The 12,532-nt window shown below is 40.6% G+C and overlaps 1 protein-coding gene across 1 annotated transcript; it reads left to right on the forward strand.

The window, feature by feature from the left end:
- The first annotated feature begins 6,408 nt into the window (after nucleotides 1-6,408).
- Nucleotides 6,409-11,954, forward strand: GPR65 (G protein-coupled receptor 65). Its single transcript, XM_044437133.1, has 2 exons — nucleotides 6,409-6,509; nucleotides 9,987-11,954. The coding sequence occupies exon 2, from the start codon at nucleotides 10,138-10,140 to the stop codon at nucleotides 11,161-11,163; it is 1,026 nt and encodes a 341-aa protein (XP_044293068.1). The 5' UTR covers nucleotides 6,409-6,509; nucleotides 9,987-10,137; the 3' UTR covers nucleotides 11,164-11,954.
- Nucleotides 11,955-12,532: the final 578 nt, after the last annotated feature.

Below are 12,532 nucleotides of genomic sequence, written 5' to 3' on the forward strand. Positions count from 1 at the left end.
TTTTAATGGTGAATTTCAAAACCAAAGCCCAAACAACAAGAACAAAGTGAAAAATAAAATAAAACTAAAATATTGTCATTTTCTTGCGAAGACCTTTTTATTTATGCAGCATTTTAAATGTTAATATTATTGAATTTTATTCGGCCAGGGCGGCTTATTTTATTTTACTGTATATATTTTAATTGTCATTGTTTTAATGTATTTTGTATTCGATGTTGTAAGCCGCCCCGAGGCCTTGGCAAGGGGCGGCATAGAAATGTTTTAATAAATAAAATAAATAAATAAATAAATAAATAAATAAAATATATACTATGTACCCTATATATATATATTTATATTGAAGATAATGATGCGTAGACTTCAACAAAGGCATCCCATATGTCCATATATTTCCCTCCATAAATTATATCTAAAATCCCACCCATTTAAAAATAGGAAACTTCATCAAGTCCTCCACCCATTGTTATTGCAGGTGGCCCTTTATTTTTCCTGTACCATAATATTAGTCTTTTAGCTGTCAAAAGGCCATGGAAAATCCATTTACATGGATTTAGCTTAAAATTCCAAGAGATGGGCAGTAATTCAAGAGAATATATGTATCCCTGAATATGTTTTTAAAATCCATCACAAGATTTATCCACATCATTTTTTCCTCCCTAAAGCAAGCAGTCACTGACTTTGACAAAACATGTTGAAAAGACCTTGCGGCATCCGATATATTCTAAACATATTTTTTGGTGAATTAAATAAAACCCAAGATCTATTACTCTTTCTGAAAGAAATGCCAGTGTAGCATTCCTTTGCCTGGGCAAAATAGGCTGCTCCAATTCATTATTCCATTTTTATAGAATTATAGGATTAAACAATCATACAGTTGGAAGGGGCCTAGCAGGCCATCAAGTCCAACTGCCTGCTCAATGCAGACCTCAAGTCACCCATCCTGATTTCAACTCAGCCTGACCCTACTTAGCTTCCAAGATTAGGCAGGATCAAGCACCTAAGGCTATATGGTTCACTAATAATAATTTGTGAATCTGAATTGTGGGACAGCCACTTCAGCCTCAACTGACTGCTAATAACAAGAGTTATTGGTGCAACCTAGAGTCTAACAAATTTTTAATATGCATCTGATGCCATTCAGTCATACTTGCCAAATCATATTGAGCACACAAAAGAAAGAACAACAAGAAGATATTGGACCCACAAGCTGATCCAAAGCACAAATCAACCTGCCTATCCAAGTCCCCCAAACAAATGTTTTCTTCCCAATCTTTTAGCACATATTAGAGTTCAACTGCAGGTGAAGTGAAACTATGTGCCAAACCTCACGTACTGCAGTAACTGTAGGAGGTGCTGTGCCTGTTTTGGTACACCCAGTGCAATCTATTTAGGGAGAGAATCCAAGCAAGGAAGCCAAACTCACCCTCTTTATTTGAAATATGCATTCCTTTGAAAATATATTTGTGGTGGAATGAGATTCCATAAGATTACATTGAACAAATCATTAAGTGAATACTTGTCAAGTATAAATAGAATGCCACTCAGAAATAGACAATTTGAATTGTTCATTTAAGTGTTTTTAATTAACTTTAAAGATGTCCATCTGACAGTGTCCCATAAGATCTTAGCAATCTACTTACTTAAGGTAGGCATAATCATTTGAGATATCTCTCTAGGGACAAGTATTTCCAAAAAAACTCTGGGTGGAATCTGAACCTCGTTAACAAGCCTGCCATTGGTTATAGTAGCTTCAATCAACTTCAGTTCAGACATTGACCAGTTCATAGAATAGCCAGATAACTAGCCAACATTATTAATAGTCTGCATCAAAGCTGGAACAAATTATTAGAGTTGCGAGATAAACAATAAAAGTTCATTGGCATAAACCATAAAGTTAAATTTTATACAGTTCTTTACAATTCAATACAATTATGTGCCGCAAACCACTCAGCAATTAAATAAATAAATGCATTTATCTACAGATCCATGAAATTTGTTGGATAGCACATGATGACAGGGGATCCATATGTAAATCAGATATCAGCAGAGAGAACAGACATCATTGGTACTTTTCTCAAGTTAATCTCAGGATAGATAAAAGGAAATACTTCATCAAACAATGCATAATTAAATGGTGGAAATCACAGGAAGTAGTGATGGCTACTAACTGGACAACTTTAAAAGGGGACTCAGCACATTCACGGAGGAAGGAAGGAAGGAAGGAAGGAAGGAAGGAAGGAAGAGAAAGAAGAGACTATCAATGGCTGCTAGCCTTGCTGACTATGTGCTATCTCCATTCACAGAGGTGGCACACCTGCATACCCCAGTGGCTGGGATGCTTGGGCAGACAGAGGTCTTGCACCCATCCTGCTTGAGGGATCCTGTGGGCAGCTTTGCCACCACAAGGAGTACATGAATGGAGTGCTGGACCAGAGGGACCATTGGTCTGATGCAGCATGCCTTTCATTATATTCTTATGTTCCAATCTATTTCTCAAATCCTGTAAGAAATCAAAGTTTCACAATGGAGCCAAAATAAATTTCCAGTGAATTTTGTCAAAGGCTTTCTCCACATTCAAAGCAATAATGGCAGTTGCATCTATTCTATCAACAATCAGTCTGACATTATCAGCCCCATATCTGTTTTTAAGTCACCTAATCTGTATGGACTAATGCTGCAATAACTAGTTGTAGTCTATCAGCCAACATTGCAGTTTATATTTTAAAATTGGCATTGATCAATGAGATAAGTCAATAATTGGCACAATAAGTACACTCCCTATCAGATGTGGGTAATGTAAGCTGACAATAAAATGCTCCTGTGGCGAACAATAACCTAGAAAATGAATTGGAAATCCATCCAGACTACACAATTCCCAGTGTTCATATCAGTTATTGCCTTTGTAATATCCTTTATTATGCAATTCTGAATATTTTTAAAAACAAAAGTTTATATCTTCAGCATTATATCTTGCTATATTGTATACAATCACCAAAGTAACACTTCAGTGTTTTTGTTGTTTGAGGCAATGAGCCAAATTCTTACAAGAATGTTCACCACTGTCTCAAGATGTCTTTCTTAAACAGACTAAAACAAATTCTGTGAAAGAATATTGTTCAACTCATATTTGACATTCTGCACTTCCTGATACGGCCTTGCCGTTGGAGAGGTCACAATCTGAGTTACAAGATTTTTCAACCTGTCACTTAGAGCCACGTGTTGCTCCTTTTAAAATTTTACTTTTATGAGAAGCATAAATGATAATACAGTTCCAGGGCAGCAAATCATTAATGGCTTTGTTCATTTTTATTATATTTTCTCAGCCAGGTAGAAACATTTGTTGGATTTCCTGCCCATGAGCCACAATAGCTGGGCCTTGGGCATCATGGTGTACCCATACCAGAGAAACCCCTCAGGCCAGGTCAAAGGCACTCTGCTTTCATTGTCAGCACCACTTCATTTCTTGTTCTTCAATAAGCCTCTTGGTATTGAGGCTGTTGCTGATTAAAGAACGTAGGCATGGCCCTCTTTGCATGATACTGAATATGTGCTATGACTCACTAGTTCCATCTAATGGGGCAAATGCCATGGGCCAGCTCTGCCTCACATTGATTCAAACCAGAGGGATGCTGAGCAGCTGGAAAACACCACGTCTTACGCAGTCAAGCCATGAGAAAGATGATGCAATCTGTGTATATGTGTATGATAAGTTCCACAGAAGTGGCTTGGGAAAAGCAGTCTTCCTCAACCTGGGGCCTTCTGCTTAAGGTGGACTGCAACTCATGATTCTCAGCCTTTGACACTGGCTGGCAATGATGGGAATTGCAATTCAACACATCTGGAGGACAGGAGGTTAAGAAGGCTCCTCTCTGCATGGTTCAGCCTTAGGCCTGCATAGGCCTTAATTTCACTGAAATCCAAAGCAACCATAGCCCAAGGTTAGGCAGCTGCATCACATGGCCCAAACACAATTACTAGATACTCAGAATGGCCATATTCATATTGCATAGAAGATGCAAACAGTCATCTTCTATTTTCCCCTTTCCAGATCTTTCCAAGTGGCAGGCCACCTATAAATCCAATTTGGTGAATATCCACATCCTTGTAGAAGTTCTAATCGGTCTAGAATGGGGTTAGGCGGTTCTAGTTCTGGTTTAACTTCTGGTAGTCTACACAAGGATACAGCCCTTTCCCCTTTATTTTTCTTTAAAGACAAGATTGTGACTGCAACCAGGGAGGTGGATGTATGGATGAACCACCTTGTCAGATTGTATTTCAGATGTTCTAGTAAGGCTTCTAGCTCCAGAGCCTCCAGTGCATTGCTTTGTTGTATACCATCCAGAGAGCTTCAGCTACAGGTGTCATAGAAATGAAATGAAATATAAATTTGTACATACATAAATCTGCCCAAGCAGAATCTTGGTCCCTGATTGTCAAATAAAAGGGCACTTACAGGGCTAATGTGGGTGCAACTTCTCAACCAATATGCCCACAAAGTCACAATATGGGCTAGGAAGGTGATTAGCCCTTAGGTTGATGTTTTTGCTGCAGCAGTGCCATGGTGCACCAGATCTCCATAGATCTGCAAACTTCAAGTTCCCCTGGAAATTCAGCAAATTTCCAGGGGAAATTTCCGTTTCAGCAAATGACTGAAAAAGGTTGCCCAACAATTGAGATGCAGGGGGATTTGAACTTGAGCATCTACAAGTGCCAAGAAATCATGAAGTCATTGTTTAATTAAACTTGGATTCCTCAAAATCACTGGGTAGGGCAGTGATCTAACAAGATCTGGGTAGGGTAGATCTAACAAGATCACATGACAACAGTTCCTGGTATTGTCAAAGTAGCTAATCCCACCCAAAAACAAGTCTGCTCCATGAATGGGCCCAGACTACAATTGCAACAATCCCTTCAGAATCCGGCCCTCTTTTTGCCTGACTTCTTTCTCCTGCTTGGCCTTCCCTTAAGAAGCCAGCTCAACCAAGAGAAAGTCCACAAAGTCTGTGGAACTCCTGCTTGGCACACTCAATGCTAAGTTGGACTCAGAGTCACAAGAAAGCATGCCAGGGTCCAGCGAGCCAAGCCACAGGGATCTAACAGGTTCCCTCTCCACAGCAGATGCCTCACACAGACAAAAGTAGGGAGTCATCAAGCACATCTACAGGGTCACTTGTAAAATATAAAGGCACTTTACTGTTGGAAGTCTTCTTGAACTAACAGGCCATGGTTCCATCAATTTGGCTTTTAACATGTAGCTTCTGTATGGCCTGAAGTGCCTAATTCTGCCTAATTTTGGAAGCCAGGCATGGCCAGTCTTGGTTAGAACCTGGATGGGAGACTTTAAGACCTGCACTGAGCAGGAAGGTTGGACCCAATAGACTTTCAGGCCCCTTCCAATTCTATGGTATGGTTTTTCCCCCTTTTATCAGCTTTATCTTATTTTTTTTCTTGTAAACTATTGCAGCTTTTTGTTGCAGGCAGTTTAGAACTGACTGACCTGAGAGTCTGATCAGATAAACCACTCTAAATTGTAACAAGTCTCAAGTTTCATGTTTCTGGCACGAAGTCAGGTGGCACTGGGGAAATGGCAGCTTCTGCTTTCATAAAATATGAAATGCTGGCAAAAGCTGTGCTCATTTCTGTGAAGCAGAACTGAACTGCTCCCACCTGAAGCTACAAACTATGGAGATCATAGTAGTTTTAAAAAGATGCAATCCTTTACCTCACAAAGAGAATGCTTACAGTCCAGCACAAAATCAGATAGTTTCAAGTACATTGATTCCAATTGGGATTTTACATGCCTGATTTTGTGTTGGATTGTGGTCAAAAAACGGTTTTCATTTGTCAGCCAAACATTTTCGGTGGTGTAACAGGAGAGGAAATGCAGGGAAGAACAGCTCCAGAACATTTTTCGGACCAGGAGCAATGATGTAATCTTCCACAGGACTATTGAAAAATTTTATTGAAAGGTTTATTGAAAACATAGGATAAGCACAGCTCCCTGCATTTTTAAACTCTCCTCTAAAGCATGGCCGTGGGAGCTGTCACAATGCCTTGCATCACAGCACTGAGAATATTTTTTAAAATCATTGTGCAAGGTTTAACTCTATTAAATCAGTCAATACCTCCATTGCAGAGCCAAACCTCTGCATGGTTTTTTATAATAATTTTATTATAAATTTTATACCTTTTGTAATTTTATAAATTATAAAAAAATAGTAATTTTATACCTGCAACATGAAATATTTCTAGTGGCGTCTTTGAAGGGCAAAGTCTCACAGAATCACATAGTTCTTTTTTCTATGAAATCAGAATAATGTGAAAAGTTTTAAGACTGAAATAGTCTGGATGGAAGCCAACCAATTGTCTCCTCCCAATGAAGCCGTTTCCTCAGTGTTATTTTTTCAGTGTGAACTTTTGCAACAATTTCCTGTTTCTGTCTGAGAACGGCTTCTAATCAGGGCACATTGGCTTCTCGAGCATCTGAGTGGGACCACAAGGCATGAAAGGTAAGACACAGCACTTAGAAGATAAAGATTGACACCTCTTAGTTGGTATTCTTGACTTCGGCCTCCAGAGTGTTTTTACAAGAAAAGCAGACGGTATAAAATATAAGATAGAGAAGTCTTTTATATCATAACCCAAAATGATGAGTGAAAAGGTTCCATTTTGGAAGATAACACTTACCAAGTAGATTTTTTAAAAAATCGTACATTGCTTGGGATGGAACAGCAACTTTTAGAAGGAATAAGCAAGCAAGTAGATGAGCAATGTATACGTTGATGTATAATTGATACCTATGTATAATTGTCAGTGTAATTGATATTAGCTTAGCACAGGGGTGGACAGAAGCTAGTTTTCCAGATGTTTTGGACTTTTAATCGCTAGAAGCCCTTGTCAGCATGACCAATGTTCAGGAATGTCAGAAGTTAAAGTCCAGCATATCTGGAAATCAACTTTCTGCCCACCCCTGGACGAGGATCCATTATTGGAGCCCTGAGTGAACAGACTGGGTCGCTCCCAGCAGTGAGAGTTGAAGAAAGTGTGACCAAAGGAGCAAGATGTCCTTCTTCTGGGCCAGGGGCTGATATGACAGGTAAACATCCATTAATGGGCTTTCCTAGTAGATGCTTTGGGAAGCCAATGGTGGGCCACTAATGTAGGGTTAGCTGGATAAAACTTTTGAGACCCTTTTTTCTGGTACTTATTCCTGGTGAAACTTTGCCCTTGATTTCCTTTTCAGAAAATTACTTTCCAATATGTTGTTAGTGCATGCACACACACATGTGCGGTAGAGCTCCCCTGGTTTCAGTGACCCTCTACTCTTTAGATTAAGGATGCAAATGCAATTTCAGAAAAATTCTCAGGGACCACATTCCAGGACTAAACAGAGCCAAAACAGCAGGCTGGGGCCAAAATGCCGGCATATTTACTGCTAATAACTAAGCCTTATTAGAGTCATGTCAGCCTTTTCAAATGCTTCATGGATGCAAATAAGGAAAAAAAAACACTTCTGCTGCTGAGTAAATATATTTAATGAGCTCTGCTCTGATTTTTTCCCTTTTATTTCTCCATATTATGGCTCTACATTTTGTTGTGCTTATTTATTTATTATGTTTCTTCACTGACCACTAGCCAATGCTCTCTGGGAAGGTCACAAAAATTAAAAGCATAAAACAGAAAGTGGCAAAACATAATATAAAAGTGTTAAAAGAAAACTCAGAATAAAAGCTAGGAGTAATGCAAATATCTATACACATTTTAAAAGCAAAGCTACAAGCAAATAAAAAGGTTGTCACCTGGCACTGAAAATATAGATGCGGGGGAGCCGTTCTGGTTATTATCTCGAGCTTCTTGATTCTTTTTTCATATATATATTATTAAAATTTTTAAACTAAGACTAAAAAAAAATCAAACATCACAAACATTACCATTGGATTCACTGGGTCAGCCTCCTACTACATATTTTTTAACATTCTAATCTCAAATTCCAGTTAGTTTATTGGGCTTCTTGAATCTTATGGGTTTCAGTGCTATATGAATATGATAGTTCTATATTTTTATTGCTTTGCTTTTATTGCATCTAGTTATTTATTTAACTTAAAACATGTTCCTGTTACCTGCTTCGGTTTCTTTTCAGAAGATAAAAAGCAGGGCACAAATATCTTAAAATAAATACAACACATCAAGTCCGGTGCAAACTTATTCATACACAGTGCAAACCCATCTGTGGGAGCACAAAAGAATCAGTGGGGGCACAATGGCCCATTAGATACTGCCCTTTAGGTAGTTCCAACCCATTATAATTTATACAGTATTGAGTTAACATATAGAATTTGCTGCCACAGAACATGGTATTAGCTACTGTCTTAAATGACTTCCCAAAGGATGAGACAGATTCATGGAGGCTCAGTCTACCCATAGGTATGTAGCTATGAGAACTAAATGGAACCTGCATGTGCAAGGGCAGTCTACCTCTGAATGTTAGCTAGATCCTGGAGGAGATGCTTTCCTGGTTACCTGAAGGAGCGCTTGCATCCATATATGCCCAGCCGCCCCTTGAGATCGGTGGGGGAGGCCCTTCTCCGGGAACCCTCCATGAAAGAAATTAGGAGGGTGGCTACTCGGAGGAGGGCTTTCTCTGCGGTGGCGCCTAAGTTATGGAACGCGCTCCCCAGAGAGGTCCGCCTAGCGGCGTCGTTATTTGTTTTTCGGCCCCAGGCGAAGACCTTTTTATTCAAGCGGCATTTTAACTGTTAACATTATTGGTTTTATCTGGCCAGGGTGGCTTATTTTATACTGTATTGTTGTATTTTAATTTAATATTTATATTTTTAATTTATATTATAATTATTTTAACTTAATGATGCGAGCCGCCCCGAGGCTTCGGCGAATGGGGCGGCATAAAAATGTTTTAATAAATAAACAAATAAATAAATAAATAAATAATCTCCTGCCTAGGTACTAGGGGAGTCAAACCTCTTTCAGCCTGAAAGCCAAACTTCATTTTAGAGAAGCCTCCAGGGCCTCATTCCCGTGGTGGGAATAGCCAAAGGCCAAAGCTGTCTCCCAAAACCGCTTGGAGCATTTTGTGCCCTTAGCTGCGTCACAGAAGAGACATTGCGGCCTTTCCAACCAATAAAAATACAAGCACTGGAAAACCACCTTATGATTGGTGGTCATGGAAAAGGGACTCGGGCCAGAGAAAAGGGGCACGAAGATCTGGGAGACGAGGTATGGATTGGACCACAGATGTGCTCAGGCCAAGGAAGCACCTAGCTGGGCACTGCTGGATCCAAGATGTTAATGGCATTTTCCTCCAGTCCAGCAGGGCTCTTTCCTTATGCCAACATCTCAAAATTCACTAAGGGCACAATCCCAGCATGAGGATTCTCTGTAGACTGGGAGGGGTGGCAGGGGTGAGCTTGGCTTCCCCCTCCTCCCACACGGAAATAGACATTCATTTTCCTCACCTCAAGCAACAGCTGGCAGGTTCTTTCCGAGCCAGTTACAGGGGAAAGGAACAGAGCTCGAATCTCCTCCACCAGGTCAGAGCGCTGCCTCTAACGTCAGGTCAGTCCACTGTGGCTTCCACCCCCGCACAGTGTCTCACAGCCATAGGATTGTTTCCTGTGGTGTCTTCTCTCTTTCTCTCTCTGGCTCCTCCTACATGCAGACCTGGGAGAACCTTACCAGAAGAACAAATGGAAATACTATTCTTTTCCCACCCTTGAGATTTTACTTGACTAGGTACTCACTAATTCTTGTAAATGTCAGTACTTCATGCTCCAAGTCTCCTTCCTTCCAGACTTTTAAAACAGGGGGAGAGGGATGGAACTGAAGTCATCAAAAATGAAAGATGCAGTTCCTTCTGTATTTCCATCATTTACTACTAGTTTTGTCATGAGGTTCTGTTTATCTGTTTCTCTTTATCAAAGTACTAAAATAAATTACCTGATTCTAGCTTTCCCCCCTTCTACTTTCAGCATGCTGGGGAGGAACTCACGAAATGGAGTCCTTGTTTTTTGACAAAAAAACTATGATTCACTCTTCTGTATCCCAACTGGACTGGGAATGGTGAGAACCCATAAGCATCTGTGCCTGCCTAGCTAGATCCAGCCAGTTCTGACCAGAACAATGAACTGTGTCAATTTGACATGTGGAATATCTCATGAACTAGATAAATATCTGTTTCCTGTTCTCTACAGCATTTTGATTATTATCAGCATTCCTGTTAATTGCATATCCCTTTACATATCTTGCGGCCAAGTGAAGAAAAAGAATGAATTGGGCATCTATCTCCTGAGTTTAACTTTAGCTGACTTACTCTATACATTGACGCTGCCTCTGTGGATTTATTATGCTCAGAACGGGGATGACTGGAAACTTTCTGAAAACTTTTGCATGATCGCTGCATTTCTCAAGCACCTGAATTATTATACCAGTGCGGGATTCCTCACATGCATTTCCCTGGATAGATACATAGCTGTAGTGTACCCACTGAGGTTCCATTATTTGCGAACACGAAGATTTGCCTTGCTTATCTCTGCCTTAGTTTGGGGCTTCGAAATCATGTCAAACTATCAGATTTTAAAGCACAAGGAGACCACAACCAAGATTAACCGTACTCTGTGTTACGACACATACCCACTAGAAAATTGGCAAGCTTGGTTCAATTTTTACCGGATCTGTGTGGGGTATGCCATCCCATTAGTTATCATGGTGTTCTGCTACCAGAGGATATACCAAGCTGTAAAGCACAATCAAGCAACCCAAGAAAGTGACAAGAAGAAAATCAGCTATTTGCTGCTGAGCATCATCATCACTTTCATCTTATGCTTCACTCCCTATCATGTTGTTCTTTTAATGCGCAGCATCTCTGAGCCATGTAACTGTGACTTTGCCAAGATTATGTTTGCCCCCTATCGAATCACAACAGCATTGACAAGCTTCAATTGTATAGCTGATCCAATCCTTTATTGCTTCGTGAGTGAGAATGGAAGAACGGATATGTGGAGCTTGTTCAAGAGTGGCTGTTCTGAGAGCCAAACAGATGAGCATCGGTCGCAAATGGTTCCTTTGTCCACAAGTCACAGGTGTCTGGAGAAACAGGAGATTTGCTTAAGCCTTAATGCAGCGCACTGCCCAAGTAAAACTGGATGAAGGCAAAGAGGTCTCATATCCCCCATATTGTTCGGGCTGGGCCCATACCCTCTCAACTAGCCTACGATCATAGACTCATAGGATAGCAGAGTTGGAAGGGGCCAAGAAGGGCATGAGGAGCAATCCCCTGCTCAAGGAAGCTCAGAGGGAAGTCTGGGGGATGGCAGATGACGCTGGCGTTCCTGCTAAAAAAAATGTGCTGACACCGTATCCCTGTGAACTCTGGCTTTTCTAAACCACTGAGTGAATAAAAAGATATTCTTAGGGGAAACGAAAGCAGAAGGACTAGTACATAAATTGATCGTTGTATACTGTTATGTCAATTTGTCCATTAGAACTTTGCGGGTGTTCAAGGATAGGCTGGACGTGCACATGGTGGGCATGTCGTGAGCGGAGCCGGCTGGTGCCGGAGGTCAGACTAGATGGCCCGGGAGACCCCTTCTGACTCGCTCTGTTTCTATGTTTCTATGTAACTTCAGCAAGGATTTCCAAAATGAAGATGGCGGTATTCCTTCTGATCTCAGTGCTTCTGAAATAATTTATAGCTGGTAAACAGAATGAAAGCCATGTACTTTTCTAGCAACTGATGCTCAGAGACTGCAACTAAGGTCCCCCAGTCAGAATTCCACTATATCAAAGAACGTGTCAATTGGAGGAGGATGTAATAGCAGAAAAAAGTTACTATCTTCAGTATTTTATTATTTCCATGTTTTCTGTTATATATTATACTTAAACAAAAAGGCAGAAATAAAGGTGTTTTTTCAAAGGAGAAAAGGCACCAAACATTTTCAGATCCTGTGTGCTAATGTTACACAGAGCACTTATTTAAATGAACTCCTTTATTTTCCTGGTTAAATTATTATCAAAATATTATAATGAGGATATTAAGAAATCAATGTTCAATTCCCTCCCCTTCCTTAAAAAAATTAAACAGCTTAGGGTGAAGGAAGGCTGGGATGGGTCCCTGCAGCCCCCCTTCCAGGGCCTCTCGCAGCAACCTGCCCCAGTCTGAATTCAGCTGCAATGACCACACCAGTAAGGTGGAAAGCTTATTTTAAGAGGTAAGGGAACAAAGAACTAGGGTCCAAAAAGGAAGGAGAAAAGGAGCTACTGGCCTCACCGGATATGTGCCACCTGTTACCAGAGGTGACATGCCTGCACACACCAGCTGCTGAGGAGCTGGGGCAGGCAGAGGTCTCGCCCCCATCCTTGCTTGAGGGACCCCATGGGCAGCTGCCTTGCCACCGTGCTATCAGCTGGGCTGGATGGAGCATTGCTATGATCCCACATGGCTTTCCTTATGTTCTTAAGATCAAATACAAAGTAAAATCTAAGAATAACATACTAAAACAGGCTATGATCCCAGTTC

This window comes from Varanus komodoensis, unplaced genomic scaffold (assembly GCF_004798865.1).
Source record: "Varanus komodoensis strain SLA01 unplaced genomic scaffold, ASM479886v1 scaffold3, whole genome shotgun sequence".
In the NCBI taxonomy this organism is placed as follows: domain Eukaryota; kingdom Metazoa; phylum Chordata; class Lepidosauria; order Squamata; family Varanidae; genus Varanus; species Varanus komodoensis.

What these genes read in the sequence shown, in the direction of transcription:
- GPR65 (XM_044437133.1), top strand. Translation starts at nt 10,138, where the DNA reads ATGAACTGTGTCAATTTGACATGTGGAATATCTCATGAACTAGATAAA.